Raw genomic sequence first — 21,104 nt, 5'->3', positions numbered from 1 at the left:
GTGCCTCGATCTTATTACTTCCCCGCAAAGGATATATTGTCTAGGTTAGCCTCGCCTCTAAGACTGACAGGGGTCTTGAACTCAGGGTGTATCCCTACATCTACAGTGTTACATCAGACATCCAATGTCTTTGAGATTAGTCTACTAGTTTTGCTAAGTGAGAGCGGTGGCCATCCTCTGTATACGCCAGAGTTTAGAGAGTCTTCGCCGCCATCGTCAAAATCGTAGCGGGTGGGGTCGCATTTAGAGACTCCTTGACGCTACTTGAAATATATAAAACAGTCACGAAGAGGAAGTATACAATGCAAAGACATAGCTTGAACATGGAAGCCATGGCTATTGACAATGAAAGCAATATAAAAGGCTATCAAACAGCCTTATGTTCACTGGTTCTGAATTCTCGCAAGAATCGCCTTTCCCGCCCTGCTCTCATTGGACCGGTCCAGCTCGTTGCTAATCCACGAGCCAATCTTGGACATCTCTTCCAAATTGATACCAGTATGCATGCCAAGTCCATGCAGTGTGTGGATCAAGTCCTCGGTTGATACGTTACCAGTAGCACCCTTAGAATAAGGGCAGCCACCAAGACCACCGACACTACTATCGAATATCCGAATGCCATGTTCCAACCCTACTATGGTGTTCACGAGGGCTTGGCCGTACGTATCGTGGAAATGAAGTGCCAGGTCTGTGTTTGCAATACCGGCGGCCTTGAGTGCTTGGAGAAGCTCAAGTGTCCGTGGAGCAGTTCCCATGCCGGTGGTGTCCGCAACCGACACTTCATCAGCGCCCATTTCAAGGAGTGTGGCCGTGATGTCCGCGACTTTGGCTGGTGGAACATCTGGACCTTCGTATGGGCAGCCCAAAGCCACAGAAACGTACCCTCTAACCCTGATATCTTTCGTCTTGGCCAACGCTACGATGGGGCGGATCCGCTCGAGCGACTCTGCAATGGTACAATTGGTGTTGGCTTTGGAAAATGCTTCCGTTGCCGCGGCGAAGAGTGAAATTTCAGTAGAGGTTGGAGGCTTGGTCGCTGAGCCTGGTGTCTCTGCTGTGGAACCCGTCGCATCCATGACCTTGATGAGACTCTCAAGCCCCTTGACGTTTGGTACCAGGTAATTATAAGCAATAGCATGCTGCGACTGGGGTGGTGTTTGGAGCAGATGTTTGCAGATTTCTGCAGTGCTAGCCATCTGATGGGACCCAGAATCAGTCAGTCGAAAAACTTCATACGCTACTTCAAACAGATCTGCTGATTATCATGAGATGTATACCTGTGGCACCCATTTCGCAGGTACGAAAGATCCGGCCTCGATGGTCGTCACTCCCGTCTTGGCCAACTTCTCGATGAGCTGCAGCTTCGTCTCAAGTGGTATGGATTTCTTTTCGTTCTGTAGACCATCTCGTGGACCTACTTCGACAATGCGAACGTGGTCCGAGGTTAGCCGCGCTTCTGTCGCAAAGCGTCGAGCAGGAGGAGCAGCTCGAAGGGCAGAGAACAGGTTCAATCTCGGTCTGAAAGCCATGATTCAAGGGAATACAATATGACCAGAAGACAACGTCAGTCGAAGAGCTGATCGGGAACGCACGAGTATCCTAAAGACAAGAATGAGCAGCTGCCATTACCTCTAGACGTTCTATCGAGCCGAGAATGCGGAGAAAAGCCGCTTGGTTACACTCGGCGACCCCACCTGATCCATCCGCCACCATCAATATTTGTGGTCCATCTTAGTCAGGATTAGGAAAAAGAAAACCATCCCATCCCACTTTTGAAACGAGCAGAATCGACAGACCATCATGACAGAGCCATTGATGTCTTCTTCTGCTGCTCCAGAATCAAAGATGGAAGAGACTGCATTGGCTAGCAATCTTCGGCAACCGAAGAAGAGATTTGTTGGAAGACGTACAGCAGATGCGCAAGCACAGAAAGTTGTCTCTACAAGTTCGAAAGATGTCGAGTCTACAAGCATTCAACGAGGTGAGTGACCGGTCTTCTGTTGTATGCTGATTCGCACTTGCAAACATATGCTGACGATGCTTTCTGACAGTCGCGCCCCGAAAAAACCCAAGAACACTGAATCAAGTCCCGCCTGAGATCCTGGAAGATCCTGAAATACAGGCCGCGATTGAACTTCTGCCCAAGAATTACTCGTTTGAGATACCCAAGACGATCCATCGGATAAGGACGTCAGGCGCCAAACGTGTTGCTCTACAATTTCCTGAGGGTTTACTCATATTCGCTACCACAATATCTGATATCCTGACGCAGTTTTGCCCGGGGACGGAGACCTTGATAATGGGCGATGTCACCTACGGCGCCTGCTGTATCGACGACTATACCGCTCGTGCTCTAGGATGCGACCTGCTGGTCCACTATGCGCACAGCTGCCTCATCCCCGTTGATGTAACTCAAATCAAAACTCTGTATATCTTCGTCGACATCAGCATCGATACCTCTCACCTGATTGCCACGCTAGAGCGCAACTTCCCGCCAGGAAAGACCATCGCAACCGTGGGCACGATCCAATTCAACGCAACCCTTCACGGCCTCAGACCCGTGCTTGAACGCGCCGGATTCAAAGTTGTCATTCCGCAAATCGCACCGTTGTCCAAAGGCGAGATCCTAGGCTGTACCTCGCCGCAACTCTCCCCCACCGAGATCGATATCCTCCTCTACCTCGGCGACGGCCGCTTTCACCTCGAGTCCGCAATGATCCACAACCCTACCATCCCCGCATACCGCTACGACCCGTACTCGCGCACTCTCTCCCGCGAGACCTACTCCCACGACGAGATGCACACCCTCCGCCGAGACGCCATCAACACCGCCAAATCGGCCAGGAAATGGGGCATCATCCTAGGCTCGCTCGGCCGGCAAGGGAACCCGAACACCATGGCTATGATCGAGAACCACCTGAACGAGCGCGGTATCCCCTTCGTCAACTTGCTTCTGAGCGAGATCTTTCCCGGAAAATTGGCGTCTATGTCGGATGTCGAGTGCTGGGTGCAGATCGCTTGTCCCAGGTTGAGTATCGATTGGGGCTATGCATTCCCGCGACCGCTTCTGACGCCGTATGAGGCCTTGATTGCGTTGGGTGTGAGGGAGCACTGGGATAGCGCGAACAGGGGTGTATATCCGATGGACTTCTATGCTAAAGAGGGGCTAGGGAGAACAAAGCCTCAGCAAGCTTTACAGGGGGCTGCTTGATAGTCACTTTCCGTCTATGATTGAAAGGCATGAAAGAAAAAAGGTTACGATATTCGAAAAGATGATGGTCAAGAGAAACAACAAATAATGCCGGAAATCTTATGCCAAACGCCGAGAACGTCTTAACAATAATGCGGCTTGGTGAAATCGTTCGTATTTCCTTTAGATTCATTTCATGATGCCTGTGGCTGGCTTGTAACAGCGCTCTGGCACAGATAACCTACACATACACGATGGCCTTTCTAGAGTTTTAAGGCAGATCCCTTCCCGCTAATCATACATTTCAGCCAATAACGTCCAATTCGCTCCAACAGCGTGTCATGACCCCTTGACTTCATCTGCGCTATCCGTGTTCAAATCGCTCGTGCTACCTCTTCGAAGCGATAAGACGCTCTTGCTCGCTAGTTCATCAGCAGTGCGTTCCGCCGCCCGCCATCTCGTCACCGCTTGCTCGACATCTTCGAACATCTCCAGAGTGTCTTTGATGATGCCGCCTTCATCCGGTTCGGGGACTTGCGTGCTTTCTCGTGACCCACTATCGCTGATCATCGGGAAGGCAGGTCCGAACCCACGTTGCGGAATGGGATTGAACATGATGGCGTTAGAAAACATGCGAATCAATTCTTTCTCCAGCTGTGCCGAGTTGACTATGGCTTTGGGAGGAATGACATCTTCAGTCTTTGGCAGCACTAGAACAGCGTTCTTGGAAGTCGTGCCTGCATTGGGAGCCGGGGACTCTCCATCTGCAGCGGGCGTGCTCGCAGCTTCTGTAGCTGCAGCCACAGCTCTACTGCCTTGATGGATGGACGACTTGATGGATTTCAGATCTTGCGGTCGATATATGAGATCTCGGTACCCAGGTGCATCTCGCTCCGCCAGCGGCTTCGCGAATATTGAGGCATGCTTATGCATGGTCACATCATTCATTATGGGTGCTCCAGTTCTGGGAAAGTTACGAGGACACAATACGAACGATGCGGACTGTGTCGATTCCGGCCGGCTAGGCTCAGTCGGGACTGGCTCTGGCTCTGGGGCGTCACTGATCCCGCGTTTGCGTTTCGGCCGCCCCCTCCCTGGACGTTCTTCGGTTTGAGAAAATGCGGCAGCGCCTTTTCGGGCTCCACTGGCACGGCCCTCCAACTCAGATGTCTCTGGGATATTAGCCGGTGTACCAGGCAACTCATGCTTGATCTTTCCAATAGGCCCGTTTCCGGCCTCGGCGACGGTTTCCTCATCGCGGGATACTACGGACCTTCCTCGGCTTCTTGAGGAGGTCGTGCTTCGATCCCGTTTCTTTCCAGTAGCGGACCCTGTGACTCTTTCTACTTTGGCTTTCAGCCGCCCTTTAGGTTCCAAATCTTGCGCTAGGCTGGGTTCCTGGATTGCTTTCGCCCCCTTTTCTTCAACGGCGCGGCGTTTGTTTCGGCGGCTTCCTGTTTCTTCTGGAAGTGGCTCAGAAAACTCAATTGGCGATGGGGCTCTTTCGCTAATAGGGCTGACATCCTCTGGCCGGGGTCGAATCGGTGATCTGGGCGACAGGGGAATGCTAAGTCGAGGTGTCTTCTTCCAAGGTGTAGAAGATCTCGTATCGACGGAGAGTTGAGGGCGATGGACACTTTGCGCTTCCGAAAGCAATTCTTGCGCTGCTCCGACAGGCGTCTGGTAACCCCGAGCATAGCCGTTGACACCTGTCGATACGATCGGTGCCGAAGAAGGCCCTGGCGTGGAAGGTACAGGCGTCTGGGGAGTAGCTTGAAACGTCTTTCCAGGCTCGAGTTTCGCTGTGTGTTGGAGAGGGGTTGCGGATGGTTCCCCCACCGTAGCACGCTTATCTGCCTGTTGTTGCGGGTAGGTAAAAGGCGGTGGGCGCGGAGTCTGAGGTGGCTGATGTAAGGACCACTGCTGAATTATTGGCTGGGGTGTGGGATGTTGAGATGCTGAGACAGACGTGGCAGCTGAAGCACCCTTCTTGCCTGCAGGTCTGGTTGCTGAAGCTGGTGATGAAGCAGGAACAGGAGAAGGTTTGTGAACGTCATGCTGAGCTTGCAAGGGCGCCGCCGTAAAAGTTGGCAAATTGCCCGGGCTCGGAGTTGGGGCAGCCGCGGGCTTTTGCGAAGGTACAGCAGGCCCAATCTTCGCCTTTTGCGCCGAAGACACTGTCGGAGGCACGTTGGCTGGTGCTTGTTGGACTGCCGAGGATGCCTGACCATCAACCGGTGGCTGTGAGGGTAATCCAGCATGCGCGTGCGGAAAATGTTGAGCATTAGGTGGTTGCGGTTGCTTCTGCACCACTCGGAGCTGTTCCTGATGCGGTTGAGCTGGCGGTTGAGTGGGTTGCACCTGCGGTTGTTGTAACGCTGCGGCCGCTGTCGACGGCGCGGTCGGTTGCACTAGCTCTTCTTGCGGTGGAGAGGGTGCAATATCCTTGCGCTGCGGTTCCTGGTCTATTTGCTTGACCTTGGAATCCAACGGCGGCTGGACTGCAGGTTGGCTGGGTTCCTGCCGAAGTTGCTGAGCGGGCCTTTCCTCCTTGACATCCAAGTCCATGGGCTCTGGCGCAAAGTCTTGTTTTGCTTGTGATCCTCGTGCTGTGGATACCTGTACAGACGTTGGCGCAGGTGCTGCCTGTGAGGGTTTCTGACGCTCCCCCTTCTGTAGCCTTTCAATTTCATCACTGATTTCTTTATATTTCCTTTCCTCGTTCCGAATCTCTCTGGTCGCGAGTTCCTTGTATCTGGCATAGAGATGAGACACTAACTCGGGAAGAAAGCTAGCATGGCTTCTTCCCTTATCAACTAACACCTCCGGACGTGGACTTGCGATCTTACGTTTCAGCGGATTAGTGGGTTGAGCGCCTTCGGGATGTACACCATTTTGTTCGGGAAGTGAGGCGGCTCCAGCGCCATCTAGTCCATCTCGCATCAAGGTCGTGTACAACTCCTCGAGAGCTTCCGGGCTGAGCCTGTCCGCGTTGAATGCGACATTCTCGCGCACGAACGTATTGTTACGTAGAATATCGGAGATGGATGCGAAGTTGATAGGACGGGTACCCAAGGTGGCAAGAGACTGGAAGAAAAGGAGAGATTCAAAAGGAGTGTAAGCCGACAGAGGAGGCATCCCCCATTGCCCGTTTGCTCGGCCACTGGGGGAGAAAGATTTAGAGATGGGGGCCACGGTGATGGACGATGTCGGCGGTTTGCCCGATGGACCCGAATCCTCTAATCAGCCAAACCACTGGAGAACGCGACCAGAACTGGTGCGGCTAGCGGTTTAGACCATTAGTGCAGGAAAATGCAGGGAGAAAAATCTCTCAAGGGAGACACGGGTCTCCAGAAACCGACAAAAAGTGAGCCAGTAAAAATAGGGGGGAAAAATAATGCCTTGAATCAGAGAAATTTTTAATTTTGAAAGGTTGTATTTGATGAGTAGATTGAATTCTTGATGGGTTGAGAATATGGTGAACACGTTGCTGGGTGCAGAGGGATGAGCTACTGCTATGACAAGACTGCTTTCTGGTGGTCTCTGCTTCCTTCCAGAGAGGGAAAATTTGACAAAGGACCCCGACCGCCCAACAGAGGGGCTAAATCACGTGAGTTATTTCCACTGATCAACATGCCCAAAATTATGTGGAATTCTGGTATGCAATGGCTACCTTAATGTAATTACTTTTCAGTACGACTTCCTGTACCTTACCTCCTTCCAGGGGGTCCCTTTCAGATGAGGCACCTTGGCGATGACGCTACTTTATCTTGCAGCATGACGACAAATTGCATGCCATTTTACTACCTATATCCATACCATGCGAGGTGTTATAGGTCCAGGGCACATCGGCATTAATCATCCCTATTGATCCTGGAGAATGAAGAGTTAACGATCAGAATCACACATTGGCATGCTAGTTGAGAATTCAAACTTCCAAGTCTTCTGGGCAGCCATTTTAAAAAAAGCCAGAGGTGCTTTGACCACTAACGAGCGCATTACGGACGAGGAAAAGAAACAGGGGCTGAGATACCTATGGAGAACCTTGCCTCAATTACTACTGGAGAATTTTCCTGGGATATCATTATTGTATGACGTCTGCCATTGGCACTTCTGATATGGCGTACGATAAAAAATGTTGCGGCGTTACATGACAATTACAAGGTACATACCTTAAAATGACAATACCCCACATCGTCAGGGGCTTCTCTCAACTAGGCAAAATGCTCATGGAGTCAGCCTGGGTAGCAAGGTCAGAAACCCCTTTCTCGAAGCTCCTTGTCCAACTGTTGGAAGCTGATAGTGGCATTGCAGTGCGTGCCTCCCAAGTTGGGTAAACAGCTGATAGAGTACAACAGAGTTCTCGTCTCATTGCACCTGCGGCTTCTCCAGAACGAGAAGGTCAGGAAGTATACACAAAGGAGTTTCTGCAATGGTGGATGGTGGACACCAGAATGGAGCTTCTAATCTCCCCATAATTTTAGTTCGACGACTTGTTGTATGGAGAAATATCTAGTTAATTACTGCAAGCATGAAAGAAAAAAAGGAGACAGGAGAAATAGCAGTAGGTACCATAGCGCAACAATTTAGTAAGTACTACTGATCAACATGTACTAACTATCAGTTATTAGTTTTTCATCTTGTTTGTTTCCAATTCCCTCCCTTTCTCATCAATCCTGCTTTGGTCTTTGGTACTCCTGCTGCGACAGCCGAACACCTGCTTGTTGCGCCTTGTAACTCTCCGACCGTGCACTGTGACACTGATAGCCTCCTCGTTGCTGCTCTCCTGCTCGGTTCGCAGAGCGGTTCCTCCCCTTGTGGTCTATAGGAGTGGCAGCATATCCAGCAATCAATCCCGTCCGTCCATCAAGCTTTCTCATAGACTCTCAGCCGGTCCTGGTCTCATGCTACTATATTAATCTCACTTTAAATTCTTATTCCTTTTAATTTTACCTTTTTGCCCGATAGACCGATCACCTTAGTCCACCCTTTCCCCCCTCTTGACGCACGCTCAAACACCTGTCTCCTTAAACGGAACAAAGGCAACCAACCGATCTGACAGCGTCTATACATCTTATCTTTCTCGACCAGATTGTACTTTCGTACTGCATTTGATCTCAGATAATCGAACACTGTTGACAATAGTGCAATATGTCGGACATGGAGCAGGAATGGAAACCAAAGGGTCGCCCGCAGTCGTTCGTCTTCCCGTTTGCGCCCGATATCAAAACGTTGGCGTTGACCAAGACATGGCAGGACCATGGCTCAGGCCTTTTCCTCAACGCTGGATAGCGTCTTCGCACTGGATTCGGATGTGGATCACCTGTCGCAGACTATAGATCAGAAGTAAGTTCTCATTAGAGGCTTGCTCACTGTATGACGAGATAGTTGGGTTGACCAATGGCCCTGGTACCTCAGGAGGTTTCAAATGATTATAAAAACGAGAGAGCTTGAGGAACTGCAGGCCAAGATCAGGGAGACCGAGCGACGTCTGAAAGCTCGTCAATCACTTATCGTGGATGGAAACGGCTCGGGACACAGCGCAGGTGCGCCGAAGGTGGACAATGAATATCGGACAGCAGGTAAGGAAAACTGACAGTCTTCTATCGGTATGTGTATCAGTGCGGCTCACAAAATCTCGTCCGACACATAAGAGTCCTCTGCTTCGACCGCAACTTCTCCCACAGATTCAGCGGGGCAGTACTCCAGCAGTGACGAACAGCCAGAGCAAGACCGAAACCGCAATTCGTGACTGATCTTTGCGGAATCAAGGCTGGTCTCGTCTAGTTTGTATGGGTAACGAATGCGGTTTCAGTGCAATGAACTTTACTCTTTTCTTCACCACCTTTCAAGGGACATGGCTGAGAACATCAAGTTTGCTGGTGTATTCTCCTCCCATTCTTATCGTCTTCCAACAACATATACCACAGATCGTGGACGAAGTCGGAACGTCTTTTGTCCAGATTGCCATGAGGTTCTGGAGAGCACCGCAGCCACTGGCATACTAGGTCAAATCTGTGCATGTATATGCCGTGCGACAATCCTCTTCACCTGGAGACTTGTGTTCACTTTGTCGTGGCGTACAATGTGTTTATCGTTTACTACCACTTAATCATAATTTTTGTCATGCTGAGAAGACATCTTTCTTGCAATTCTTAACAGGTGTCGACTTTCAAATGTTGTCCATTAAATAGACGATGGGGAAGGACGAGTGAGTGTCTCGGTTTGACTCTATTTTTAGGGGAATCCTGCATTAGCAGACGGCGGGTCCGTTGCAATTTTAGATAGAGCATTTCCTCTAGGCGTTCGATCAGTCTGCCGTAGTATGAAAACCATCCTCCTTATTCGGCTTGACATGAAGGAATCTACCATAGTCTTCTGCTTGGACTTGAGAGCGAGCAGCAGATATAAATCTCAAACACAAGCATATGATCTACATGAGATCCGTCTGCTTATCACAAACCTGGGATTTACTACCTCTATACATCTGACTCGTTCCTTTCTCGAACGAGCCGCTTGCCACCTAGGATTTCCCTTCGCAGCGACGAAAAGTGGTAGGAAAGCGCCACTGCCTTGATTCTTTTCCTGGGAGCCCAACTGATGCTTTTTGAATAGAGGGCTGTTGAAGAGCTTTGCACCGTTTAGGATGATATAATGAGCTTGTCGAACATTATTCATTCGCAAAGAAATTCCCAAGTCAGGGGCTTGCATTCTGTACTTATACCGATGGATGCAATACAGTGGACTCGACGTTAGATTATCCCAATTTTTATGTCAATCAAACTTTCTAGTTGCAGAGAATTATGGTTCTGAGTTTCCATGCTAGAATTACAGTGGATGGCTCGCTGCAATTGAAAGATACCCAGGAATTCGTACGGAAATGCTTGCGAACCTGAGATGTAGATGCTCCCATCTGGCATTTGATTTGCGATAGCCACTGATCTCTACGTTATCAACGAGGTCCAATCGAGTAGATGCATTATGACAGAGAAGAATATTTAGTTATATTAACTTCTAATCAAAAACAATTATGCACCACTATATCTAGCTAAAAGCTGCATACATTCTCCTAAACTGCTTGACTGTCGATGATGTCAGATCTCGCCCTTACTGTCCTCTACCCCTCTGATGCTCCACCTTCACAGCTAACAAACCTTGGAAATCCCCAGCAATCCAGAAAGATGCGCCGAGCGACGAGCCCAGACTACTATGGCTATCAATTTCTGATAAGCCGCTGCGGTCATCGGACAAATCAGGTTCTGTCATTGTCAATCTGTCTTGCTGAGCTGTAGCTAGCTCCTCTTCAAGTGTCCTCCTGCATCCAATGTAACTACACCCAAGGTCAAGGAACAGAGCTTGCCCTGTCGGCTAGTTCTTGGTAGTCGTAGTAGTATTATTATTTGGCGTGACCGCACACTCGCTCTTCACCCTTTCTTTCTCTTCTACTTTTCTATTCAATTACTTACGTGTTTCCTTCTCTCTCCTAGATTCTCCGGAGTATCGATTTCCGGTTTATCTAACCATGGTATTGATTGACAAGCAAGAGTACCTCACCCAAGAGGAACAGCGTCTCAAAGAGGACCGTGAACGGACCAGATACTGGAAGAAATGGGGTCCTTATGTCGCAGAGAGACAATGGGCCACAGGTGAGTTCTCATTCTATTCATGAGTTGCTTCCAGTGGCATCACTGGTAATTCGGAGCTTGTCCGCTGATAATCTCATCCCCGGCCGTCTGCAGTCCGAGAAGATTATTCGTAAGTGCTTCTCCGGCTTCCTCGACATTATCGTCAATGTGTCCAATGCAATGCTTTTTGCACAACTACTGACGAATTATCAGTGAAAATGGAGACGCGTGGAGTTGTAAGTCCGTCTTATCCACATGTGAATTGCGCGGGGCTGATCGACGTATCTGTTACGGTTAGATTTCTCCCACGATCACTCCCGGTCAAGAACATATCGGTGGGGCGAGGATGGAATTGCTGGTGTCTCGGATACCCATGGCTTAGAAAATATCGCTTTTGCCTTCTGGAATGAGAAGGAGTACGTGCACGCTCTCTGGATATGTGATCTCAGCTGTGTTCGGACATTGACTGTTGAACAGCGACTTCTTGAAAGAGCGCCTGTTTGGATTGTCGAATCCTCAGGGAAATCATGGTGAGAGCATCAAGGAAGCTCACTTTCACCTGGATAATACCCCAACCGTAAGGGACTCCCGTCAACTGCTTAACTATGCGTTGCATTGACATGCGCGTTTCTAGCACTCGTACATGAAATACCTTTACAAGTACCCTCAGAAGAAATTTCCCTACCAGGATTTGATTGACGAAAATGCGCGGCGTTCAAGGCAGGACCGTGAATATCAACTTCTCGACACCGGTGCATTTGACGATAATCGCTACTGGGACATCTTCATTGAGACTGCCAAAGAGGGAGAAGATGAGGAGGAACTCATGTTCCGTGTCATTGCTTACAACAGAGGCCCGGAACCCGCTCCGTTGCACATAGTCCCTCATGTGTGGTTCCGAAACACCTGGTCCTGGGGGTATGAGAATGAGAAGGAGAAACCCTCAATTGAGAAAGTGTCGCAGCTTACAGCAAAGACCTCTCATAAGAAGCTGGGAGAGCGATACGTACGATTCTCGCCCTCTCCAGCTGTCGGCGATTGTCAGGAGGATGTCATGCCTCGTATGCTATTCACTGAGAACGAGACGAACAACGAGCTCCTGTGGGGCACTAAGAACGACCAGCCCTACGTTAAGGATGCCTTCCATCGCCATATCGTCAACGAAGAGAGGGATGCTGTTAACCCCGCCAACAAGGGAACAAAGTTCGCCGCTTGGTATGCCTTTGACGAGGGAGACGGCATCCCTCCAGGCGAGTGCGCAGTCGTCCGCTTCAGGTTCTCCCGCAAGAACGAGCAGTTCATCGACGAAGAAGTGCTGGATGATACAGTCGAGCAGCGAAGGGCAGAAGCTGACGACTTCTACTACCGAATCAGCCCTCTTCCGATGAGTGACGATCTGCGTAATATTCAAAGACAGGCATTTGCGGGCATGATGTGGACGAAACAATTTTACCACTTCGTTTGGGACCAATGGGCGAACGGAGACCCTGGAATGATACCACCGCCCCCGGGAAGGAAGCATGTGCGCAATCAGCAATGGAAGCATCTATACATTGATGACATCTTGTCTATGCCGGACTCTTGGGAATATCCTTTTTTCGCTGCTTGGGATACAGCTTTCCACTGCATCCCACTGGCCATGATCGATCCAGACTTCGCGAAGAAGCAGCTGGACCTCCTTACTCGTGAATGGTACATGCACCCCAATGGTCAGCTCGCGGCTTATGAATGGAACTTTGGAGACGTCAACCCTCCTGTGCATGCGTGGGCTGTCTTCAGAACGTTCAAGATCGAACGGAAGATGTACGGCCGGCAGGACCTTGACTTCCTGGAGCGCGTCTTCCAGAAGCTGTTGCTGAACTTTACCTGGTGGGTCAACCGCAAGGACTCAGAAGGCAAAAACGTTTTCGAGGGCGGTTTCCTGGGCCTGGATAACATTGGACTTTTTAACCGTTCTGAGCCTCTTCCGACTGGAGGTGTCTTGGAACAGGCGGACAGCACCGGCTGGATGGCCTTCTATTGTCTATGCATGCTCAATATAGCTCTTGAATTGGCTAAGCATCGCCGGACCTACGAAGACAGTGAGTCAACTTTCTATTAAATCACGGACTTCTCACTAACTGAAGCTAGTTGCGTCCAAATTTTTCGAGCACTTCCTTCTCATTAGTGATGCTATGACTTTCAAGTCAGGAGGCAAGGAATCCTCTCTGTGGAACGAAGAAGACGGGTATGTGTAATGCAACAGTCAAGAGGGGCGGGCTAGTAGCTGATGCTTCACAGCTTTTACTACGACGCGATTTCTTACGGCGAGCCATGGACACAACAGCTTCCTGTGAGGTCGCTGGTGGGCTTGATTCCTCTGTATGCGGTTCTCACGCTCGAACCTGAGCTGATAAACAAGTTCCCTTCATTTAAGAGGAGAATGGACTGGTTCATTGAAAACAGGCAGGATGTTGCAGAAAGAAACATTGCCAGCATGAAACGGCGCGGGAAGGACGACCGACTCCTTCTGTCACTGGTAAGTAAGGATCGTCTGGAGAAGATTCTCAAGAGGATGCTGGACGAAACCGAGTTCTTGTCGGAGCACGGTATCCGGTCTATGTCGAAGTACCATGAGAAGCACCCGTACTCCATGGACGTCAATGGCCAGACGTTCAGAGTCGGCTATGTCCCAGGCGATTCCGACAGTGGATTGTTCGGAGGAAACAGCAACTGGCGCGGACCCGTCTGGCTGTGTGTCAACTTCTTACTTGTTGAGTCCCTTCTCCGGTTCTACATGTTTTATGGGGATTCTTTCCAGGTGGAATGTCCCACAGGCTCTGGAGACTACATGCATTTGGGCCACGTTGCCGAGGAGATTCAGCATCGTCTGCAGCACCTCTTCGCTCGCAATGACCAAGGTCGCCGAGCTGTCAACGATGGCTCAGATTTCCTCGATTACGATGAGCACTGGAAGGACTATATGTGGTTCCACGAGTTCTTCGATGGTGACACCGGACGTGGACTAGGAGCGTCCCACCAATGCGGATGGACAGGTCTTATCGCCAAGGTCATCCACGATACTGGGTAAGTTTATCTTCGAGAGTCTGACACTCCATCCCCACACCGCTAACCTTCTCTGCAGAGTCAACTGCCGCCTCCCACACACCCCCCGCTCCCCCTTCGCCGCCGCATCGCACTACTTCGACGACATCTTCACCCGCTCAGGCCGGCCCCGTTCCAGCCGCAAGCCCAGCTTCCGGCGCTCGTCGACCACCCGCTCCATCGGCAACCGCAGCGACTTCGAATCAACCTTCGCCGGCACCGAGACCCCCGCCGCAGAAATCCTGTCCGAAGACGAGCATGACCGCGGAGTCCTCCGCAACGGAGTCGACGAGCACGTCTCCAATTACGTCGCGAGTCAGCTGCAGCGCGTGAGAAGCTCCGCGTCCATCGGGGCTTACGAGGATGAGTTCGAGGCACAGGCTGATCGCACTACGAACGGTCATTAGACTTCCTATGTAGTGATGCACCTTTCCTAAGAAGTAGGTTCGGGTAAAATTCGAAGTGCTTGCGCATGTTGGCACTGCATTATGTTGTTATACATAGTTGATCTAACGAGGTAGAATTGCATTGCATATCGTTTTTGATTGAATTGACATACTTGTAAACCGAAAACGATCCGTTATCAGTGTGCTCAGACAGAGATTGTTCGAGTCTGTTGTCTCCATATCTATATCCACATTCCTATATTTGTTTCTTATTAGAGAACTGCTCGCTTTTCGGCAAAGAACCCGCCGGGTTACATACCAGGGCATGGATAACGGGGCGGTTTGATACAGACCATATTCCTTATTTAGATATACTATCGGATATATCGACCCTTGAGAATGGCCACTCAACGGTCATCTACCAAGATATGAGGCATAGCATAGATATCTACATATTCTCACTACCTCATCCACACCACACCCTTCCCCTCATGCTCGCACACTATAAGATAGAACAAAAGATGAAATGTAAATATCAAAGTGGAAACGAACTCTCATCCTGTCCACTCATTGCTTTCCAGAACTCGAGGATTGTCTCCTGGAAGCCGCGCGGACGACGCACGACTATGGGACTGTACGATACATGGCAAAGGGAAAATCAAATTCTAGCCTATTTTATAATCTACAGAACATCGGTAAGGGCCTTGTTGAGCTTGGCGATCTTGGACGAGACGCTGAGGTCGATGGTGCGGTCGCCGATCTCCAGGACGAGGCCACCGACGATGTCGGGGTTGACCTGTTACACAGACATTAGCCAGGCGGTCATGAGTGACGGGAGAAAGTGATAGGCGTACCTTAGTAACGATCTTGAGCTTCTTGCCCTGGCTGAGCTCGTTCTTGGAAACGGCCTTCTCAAGGCGGTTGATGGTCTTGTTGTCGAGTTCCTGCAAAGGAGGGTAGTGTGAGCGACAAGTCCGGTGGTATCATAAGGCAATAGCCAAAACGCACCTGGGCACTGGTGATGGTAACCTCCATCTCACCACGGTGAGCACCCATCAGGGTCTCGAACTTCTCGCAGATGCCCTCAAGGAGGCCGAGACGGTTGTTCTCAGCCAGAGTCTCCAGGAAGTTCTTGATGATGTCGCCCTTGTCGCTACCGGCGATTTTCTGGAGCTCCTGGATAATCTGCTGCTTGTCGCTGGCGGAGAGGGTGGGGGCAGCGATGAGGCCGGTCAGCTTGCGGTCGGCCTTGAAGGTCTGACCGAGGCTGGAGAGAGCCTTGGAGGTCTGGTCGAGAGTGGAGGACTTGGCAGAGGCAGTGTACTATTAATTTAGCTGTTAGTTCATATTCAATGCCCTTCAGTGATTCCTGGATGAACGATATGGATTTTGATGCGATATGCAGGCGGAGAGAAGGGGGGGGTCGGGTCAACGGAGCGGAAAAAAATGCAGACTGTGACCCAATCCGCAGAGCATCGAAGGGGTATCCAGATATAAATACAAGTCGTACCAGAGCAGTGGCATAGGTTCCATCAACGCCGAAGAGAGCCACGGGGGGCTTGACGTTCTGAGCCGGGGTAGCATAAGTCCTCAAGCCGTTGAGAGCGGCAGAGCGAGGGACGGAGAACTGCTGGGTGGCACGCAGGCCAAGACGGGCGACACGAGCGGTGTTCATCGTGGCGGTGATGTGAGAAGACCTCGAGAGGAGGGAGAGTGGGCGGATATAGGACGTGGGAACGTCGTTTAGAGGGGTGCAATGGCCGTTGGTCTGCTGCCGGAGAGTCTCTCGCGAAGTTGAAACGACGTCCAACTTCTCCCGGTTCCGGTCACGTGAGTTTCCGCACACGCCGAGAATTTCGGGTTCTCTTAGTGACAGCCATCTCTCCTACAGCATGAAATGAGTGAACTTGAAGACAAGTGCAAAGCACGTGTTGACAGAATTGGTTTCCTTCAATACTAATGTATACTCTTACATTGAAGAATCTCTCTCACTAAAAGATGTATCAAGGACAGAAATGTCTCTGCCACTCTAGGAAATTGATCTGAAAGAAATGCAAACACCCTAACGCCAATATTTCCTCGACCTGCCTCCGACCGAGGAGTATTCCGACCCAGTCATCAATCATCAATCGCATTCCGAGAATAGAAATCAGTCACTCCGCAACATGCTGTCGACGAGATCTCCAAGTGGACCCCAATAATCCTTGCCGGTCGCCAGCCGATGTTCATCAACGAATAGAACATAGTGTTTGAAACTGGTATTGAGATGGGGCTCGAGTCCCAAGTGGACAACCACGGGGTAGTGATGGCAGTAGATGTGCGCATACACGCGATAAAGTCGCTTGAAGATCTGGCGAATCAAACTTGAGAATGCTTTGGGGAAAGGGACTCCTGTTATACTCGTCAGCCTGCCCCATCATTGTTCTTGAAGTCCAAAATGGTGTCATACCAAGCCTGCTTGGGAACATCTGTTCGTTGTCGATATTACTCTGGACCCAGCTCATCAGATGTTCGATGTACTCTGGGGCGGACATCTTAGTCGGTCGCTTGAAATTCTCCGAGTCTTGCCAGAGATACTCGAACCTGTCGCATCAACCTTGGTCAGCTGCAAGCTTCCCGTTGGTTACTGAAGTCAGAGGACCTACTCATCGGTGGCTTTCATCTCCGGACATGACTGCGGGGAGCAGAACTCCGTGATTGCGCCGTAGAGGAGGTTGATCTGGTTGTAAAAGTCGACCACTAATGCGAAAATCCACCCAATTAGCTATTCCTAAGTCACGCTCAGGGCACCGGAACAACCTCTCCAGTAGACTCACCGTTGACTGCAAGCCACTCATTCAGATCCTCGCCCTCGGGGAGCTTCACAGCCTTCCTCAAACTCCCGCTCCCCAAAGTCGCCTCTGCAAACTGCCTCAGCTGATAACTGCTCGTGCCCTTGGCAGCAGACCGTGGCTTAAACGGCGCCCTGGTTCGCGCATTGCTGGGAGGTGTCAGTCCACACAGATTCTGCTTGAGCGCGCGAACAGCAGGAGACAGGTAAGAAGGTGGCTCCGAAAGCGGACCACGGAAAGTATGGATGGTGCTGCATGAGATTGACGGGGTGAGGGCGGAGAGTTGGTGTGATGGCGGGGCAGACGGAGAAGTAGATGAGGAAGAAGTAGAAGCAGAGGGAATAAAGGGTCTAAAGGGCACGAACATGGTGGTGATAAGTGAAGCCATCCTGTCTCCGCTCTGTGACCTCAATGCCTCCTTGGAGGTATTCGCTATAAGAGGACAACGGCGTTTCTTTTGATTTTTCCCGTTTCGGAGGTATGGGAGTCTTAAAAATGTGACTGATCTGCGGATGCGTTGCTGAGTGCGAAATGCGCCTACATTCCAATGCCAGAGGGGTCAGCTATCGAGCCGTATTGGGTGTTTCTGATCTCTGGAACCTCGATCTCACTAACCGGAAGAACGACGAAAGCCAATACTTGGGAGATTCTGGACGGTCGGCTGAGAGGAGGGGCAAAACGCGAGAAAATAATGTCGCGTTTCAGAAGACACTCAGGCACAAGGGGAAGGCTAATATCTCCGATGCGGACGATGAAGGGGAAAAAAAAGCAAACAAACAGATTAGCTGCAGGAAACACGATGATCAACAGGCAAGCTTTAAAGTTGACGATATGACGAGTAGACCTGGACCTGGCCTTCAGCTGGCCACAAGCAGGAAATCCGATCGGATCCCACAAGCGGAGCAGTCTGACGGTCGGGATCCATGGATGCCTCAAGGGAGCGAGACGGAAGGCCCCATTGGTTGCCCCAGTGACCACTTTCATCCAAAGATTTCACTTTCTCTGCTCTGAAGTGTGATGTACTCGATTATCTAGTAGGTGCAGTTGATCAGATACTAATTTGTCTACGTTTGAGGGTTAAAGGATTTATGAGATTGTATCATGTTGGTGAGCGCTGCTCTACACGAGTCTCACGAGAAGACCATGGGCGAATTAATCCGATTCGTTCGAAGCGCAATGGGGTATGATCAAACGCTCATGAAGAAGGACATATACCTCTAGATAGAATAACCCTCGTTCTCTTCCGGGAGTCTCTCCCGAACAGTCTCTCCGTATACCGTGACGGGGATTGCGATCTCAAAGGACTCACAACCGAGATTCTCCAGGCCTGACATAACCTGCCCGCGGTCGTCCTCGGAAACCACTTCAAGCAGCCTAGCACCGGAGAGCCCTGAACCCAGCTCCTGGTGTAAGCTGGTAGTCACAAACTCAAACCGTAACTCCCATTCATGGTTGACTCCAGTGGTGATGATAGTCGGCGTTGCGGAAACGGGAACTGCAGGACTGAAAACAACTCGTGTGGAATAAAGCGTAGTCTCGAAGAAGGATGCATGCACTCGTCGTGTGGCCCGGTGGATGCTAGCGTTTGACCGAACTGCCAGTGAGGCTGCGACCTTCTCAAACGACTCCAGTGTGGCCCGCAGAGCGTAGCATGGAAGTGCGACATCCGTGAAATTCACCGTGGCGGTGATTGTTTCCCCCAATCGGTGTGCCGGCCGGTTGAGTACCACCACAGCGATGCGGCGCCCATTGCGGGCAATTTCAAATCGGTTGGGGCTGCGCGCCGTGCTTATTGCTTGATTGCTTCGAAGGATGGCCAAGTCAATTGCGTCTTTGCAGGAAAGCGGACCGGCCAACGGTTCATAGCTTGAGGAGCGTCTTGCGTTGACAAGATCTGGTGGTTGCAGTAGAGTTTTGCGAGATTGTTGCTCGAGGAGTTCGTCTACGTAGGAAAGAAATTCTGGTGCTGAAGTCCATACATGCCCGCTAATGCTCTTACTCTTAGGCACTGGCGGGGGGGTAGAGCCTATTTTCTGGACCCTGGCTTCGTCTCGAAGAAGTACATAAGGGCTCATCAGGTTATGACCAAGGATCTCTCCTTGACCTAAGAAAATTAGTGACAGGTGTCAGGTAAGGAGGACGACCGATAGGACTTACTGTTCACTCCGCTGAAGACACGGAAGGGGATAGTGATGCGATTCACGCGCTGAGGTTCGTTAGACCCACTGGGCCTTTGAGTACCTATGACTAGATTATATGATATCTTGATAGCTTTGCCCTTATGGCTCGCAGGAAGTCCCTTGGGAAGAGTGAAGGAGAAAGAATACGACTGTTCTTCTCCTCGTGCCAGTCGCAGATCCACAAAAAGAAGAGACTGCGGAGTGGATAACAAAGGTATCGATCGTGACGAAGTAACGCCACGCATATCACGAAGACCATCGAGTTCATTGTTGGATAGAAGACCGCTTATGGACTCCTCTATCGCATTCCACTTGAAAGCACCCCAGAACCCACCACTTTTACGGCTTTTGCCGCTGATTGATGCGGATCCACCATTTAGCATACCAGGTGCATTTCCTTGACTGCCAACGACCCCTTTTCGTTTGACTTCTTCAAACGCTGCTTGATTGATTAACGAGCCATCAACGGTAAAGGATGCGCTGACTTGGGCATAGCCCATGAGGAGAGTTTGGCCGTTGGGTAGTCTCGGTCCCGTATCCACACTCGAAAAATGACGTGCGTGACGAGGACCACTCGGCCGTTGTGTATTTGCAGAGTAATTCGTGTATTCGGATTGAAGAGTCTCTGAGGAGTTGTCGCTGGCGGAGTAGAACTCGCCGCTGCTTCTATGACTTCCACTCAGGCTGGATGTAGAGATTATTCGTGTAAGCTGGGGTAGGTGGCCAGGTGGAGGCATTGCTGGACTTTCTTTCCCATTTGATCGTCCTGTCGACACGGAGCCGGTATTCTCATCACTAGACGTTGCCGCAGGAGAAAGGGCCGGGCGATTGTTAGGATCGGATGTGGGAGCAGGTGGGAATTTGAAATCCATAGTCGGCAGTTGAGGGTTGCTTCCAGGTATACGAGGGGATCCTAAAGGCTGAATGGGTCTCTGCCCGTTGGATCCGGAGCGATTGACTCTGCTGGGCCCATCCACGTCTGGCCTCAGATTACCCGGGAATTGGTTGGTGCCAGCCTCGGAGGAAATCCCACGGACGGTATTTCGCCCAGCTAAGTAGCGGAATACATGAGTATCATTGATCGTCAAGTCAGGGCAGTAGCGCGAGCCTCACCTTTTGCAAAGCTATCTTCATACCCCTCATACCTTCTAGGTACGACTTGCAAGCTCGCAGAACGACCATGACCCTTCCCCGGCCTGGAACGATTAAACTGGAACGACGACCTCGGGGTTTTATCCCCAGTTCCTTCACTTTCGATTGACAGTATAGACACGGAGCGCTTGTGCTCGTGCCCGGGGCTTTGGTTATTTCGCGGGGTAGGAGGAGGGAAGCTGTGCGAGCCGATCAACGGGGAGCTCAACGACGAGGATATTCGATGCGAGGGGCTCTTCCTGGGCGCAACGGGAAAGGAGCGGCGGTGAGGACTAAACAATGAATTTTGAGGAGCTTTCAAGGCGAAGTAGGACTCGGAGTTAGATGCCTGCGCATTGCCAGCGCGAGAGTGCTTTCGTTGATGGGAAGCTTGCCCTCCATTGTTTGTCTCCACGTCTGTCTCTGCCACGTTCTTGAAGGTGATTATACATTCCACATCTTCCCCTGCAAATATAGTCTGGTCTTTCCACTTCACAAAGACCTGTATGTCCGATTGCATGGCGAGGGTCGCAGCGTCACCATGTGGGCGGCGGAGGAAGAGGTGGAGGGATATAGGAGTCGGGGGACTGACAGCGGGTACCAGCTACCACTGTTTTGGAATTAGCGGAGGTAGTCTCATGCATACGCCAGCATCGATATGCTGTCATATGCTAAAC

General features: G+C 50.8%; 8 protein-coding genes across 8 annotated transcripts; 3 read left to right on the top strand and 5 right to left on the bottom strand.

Annotated features, from left to right (window-relative positions):
- Nucleotides 1-383: 383 nt before the first annotated feature.
- Nucleotides 384-1,529, bottom strand: Aud_001196 (hydroxymethylglutaryl-CoA lyase; the record flags this gene model as incomplete). Its single annotated transcript, XM_043286696.1, has 2 exons — nucleotides 384-1,196; nucleotides 1,278-1,529. The coding sequence occupies 2 exons, from the start codon at nucleotides 1,527-1,529 to the stop codon at nucleotides 384-386; spliced, it is 1,065 nt and encodes a 354-aa protein (XP_043142631.1).
- A 271-nt stretch (nucleotides 1,530-1,800) lies between these two features.
- dph1 (2-(3-amino-3-carboxypropyl)histidine synthase) lies at nucleotides 1,801-3,211 on the top strand (the record flags this gene model as incomplete). Its single annotated transcript, XM_043286695.1, has 2 exons — nucleotides 1,801-1,981; nucleotides 2,052-3,211. 2 exons carry the CDS (start codon nucleotides 1,801-1,803, stop codon nucleotides 3,209-3,211), a joined length of 1,341 nt encoding a protein of 446 aa, XP_043142630.1.
- A 318-nt stretch (nucleotides 3,212-3,529) lies between these two features.
- Nucleotides 3,530-6,328, bottom strand: Aud_001194 (uncharacterized protein; the record flags this gene model as incomplete). The annotated part of the gene is made up of 1 exon (XM_043286694.1): nucleotides 3,530-6,328. The coding sequence occupies one exon, from the start codon at nucleotides 6,326-6,328 to the stop codon at nucleotides 3,530-3,532; it is 2,799 nt and encodes a 932-aa protein (XP_043142629.1).
- Nucleotides 6,329-8,341: 2,013 nt separating this feature from the next.
- Aud_001193 (uncharacterized protein) lies at nucleotides 8,342-8,942 on the top strand (the record flags this gene model as incomplete). Its single annotated transcript, XM_043286693.1, has 4 exons — nucleotides 8,342-8,388; nucleotides 8,447-8,536; nucleotides 8,609-8,772; nucleotides 8,845-8,942. The coding sequence occupies 4 exons, from the start codon at nucleotides 8,342-8,344 to the stop codon at nucleotides 8,940-8,942; spliced, it is 399 nt and encodes a 132-aa protein (XP_043142628.1).
- Nucleotides 8,943-10,712: 1,770 nt separating this feature from the next.
- Aud_001192 (uncharacterized protein) lies at nucleotides 10,713-14,306 on the top strand (the record flags this gene model as incomplete). The annotated part of the gene is made up of 9 exons (XM_043286692.1): nucleotides 10,713-10,836; nucleotides 10,930-10,945; nucleotides 11,029-11,051; nucleotides 11,114-11,231; nucleotides 11,293-11,392; nucleotides 11,450-12,896; nucleotides 12,946-13,042; nucleotides 13,096-13,881; nucleotides 13,940-14,306. The coding sequence occupies 9 exons, from the start codon at nucleotides 10,713-10,715 to the stop codon at nucleotides 14,304-14,306; spliced, it is 3,078 nt and encodes a 1,025-aa protein (XP_043142627.1).
- Nucleotides 14,307-14,967: 661 nt separating this feature from the next.
- Aud_001191 (F1F0 ATP synthase subunit 5) lies at nucleotides 14,968-15,960 on the bottom strand (the record flags this gene model as incomplete). Its single annotated transcript, XM_043286691.1, has 4 exons — nucleotides 14,968-15,081; nucleotides 15,140-15,229; nucleotides 15,294-15,608; nucleotides 15,796-15,960. The coding sequence occupies 4 exons, from the start codon at nucleotides 15,958-15,960 to the stop codon at nucleotides 14,968-14,970; spliced, it is 684 nt and encodes a 227-aa protein (XP_043142626.1).
- Nucleotides 15,961-16,434: 474 nt separating this feature from the next.
- Nucleotides 16,435-17,483, bottom strand: Aud_001190 (Mob1/phocein family protein; the record flags this gene model as incomplete). The annotated part of the gene is made up of 4 exons (XM_043286690.1): nucleotides 16,435-16,676; nucleotides 16,735-16,868; nucleotides 16,931-17,024; nucleotides 17,102-17,483. 4 exons carry the CDS (start codon nucleotides 17,481-17,483, stop codon nucleotides 16,435-16,437), a joined length of 852 nt encoding a protein of 283 aa, XP_043142625.1.
- Nucleotides 17,484-18,333: 850 nt separating this feature from the next.
- On the bottom strand, nucleotides 18,334-20,947 carry Aud_001189 (putative intracellular protein transport protein (Sat1); the record flags this gene model as incomplete). Its single annotated transcript, XM_043286689.1, has 3 exons — nucleotides 18,334-19,220; nucleotides 19,274-20,347; nucleotides 20,410-20,947. The coding sequence occupies 3 exons, from the start codon at nucleotides 20,945-20,947 to the stop codon at nucleotides 18,334-18,336; spliced, it is 2,499 nt and encodes an 832-aa protein (XP_043142624.1).
- Nucleotides 20,948-21,104: the final 157 nt, after the last annotated feature.

Source organism: Aspergillus udagawae (genome assembly GCF_001078395.1).
Source record: "Aspergillus udagawae IFM 46973 DNA, scaffold_1, whole genome shotgun sequence".
In the NCBI taxonomy this organism is placed as follows: Eukaryota; Fungi; Ascomycota; class Eurotiomycetes; order Eurotiales; family Aspergillaceae; genus Aspergillus; species Aspergillus udagawae.
Note: the sequence above shows the minus strand (reverse complement) of the source record. Positions and strands in the feature narration are given on the sequence as shown.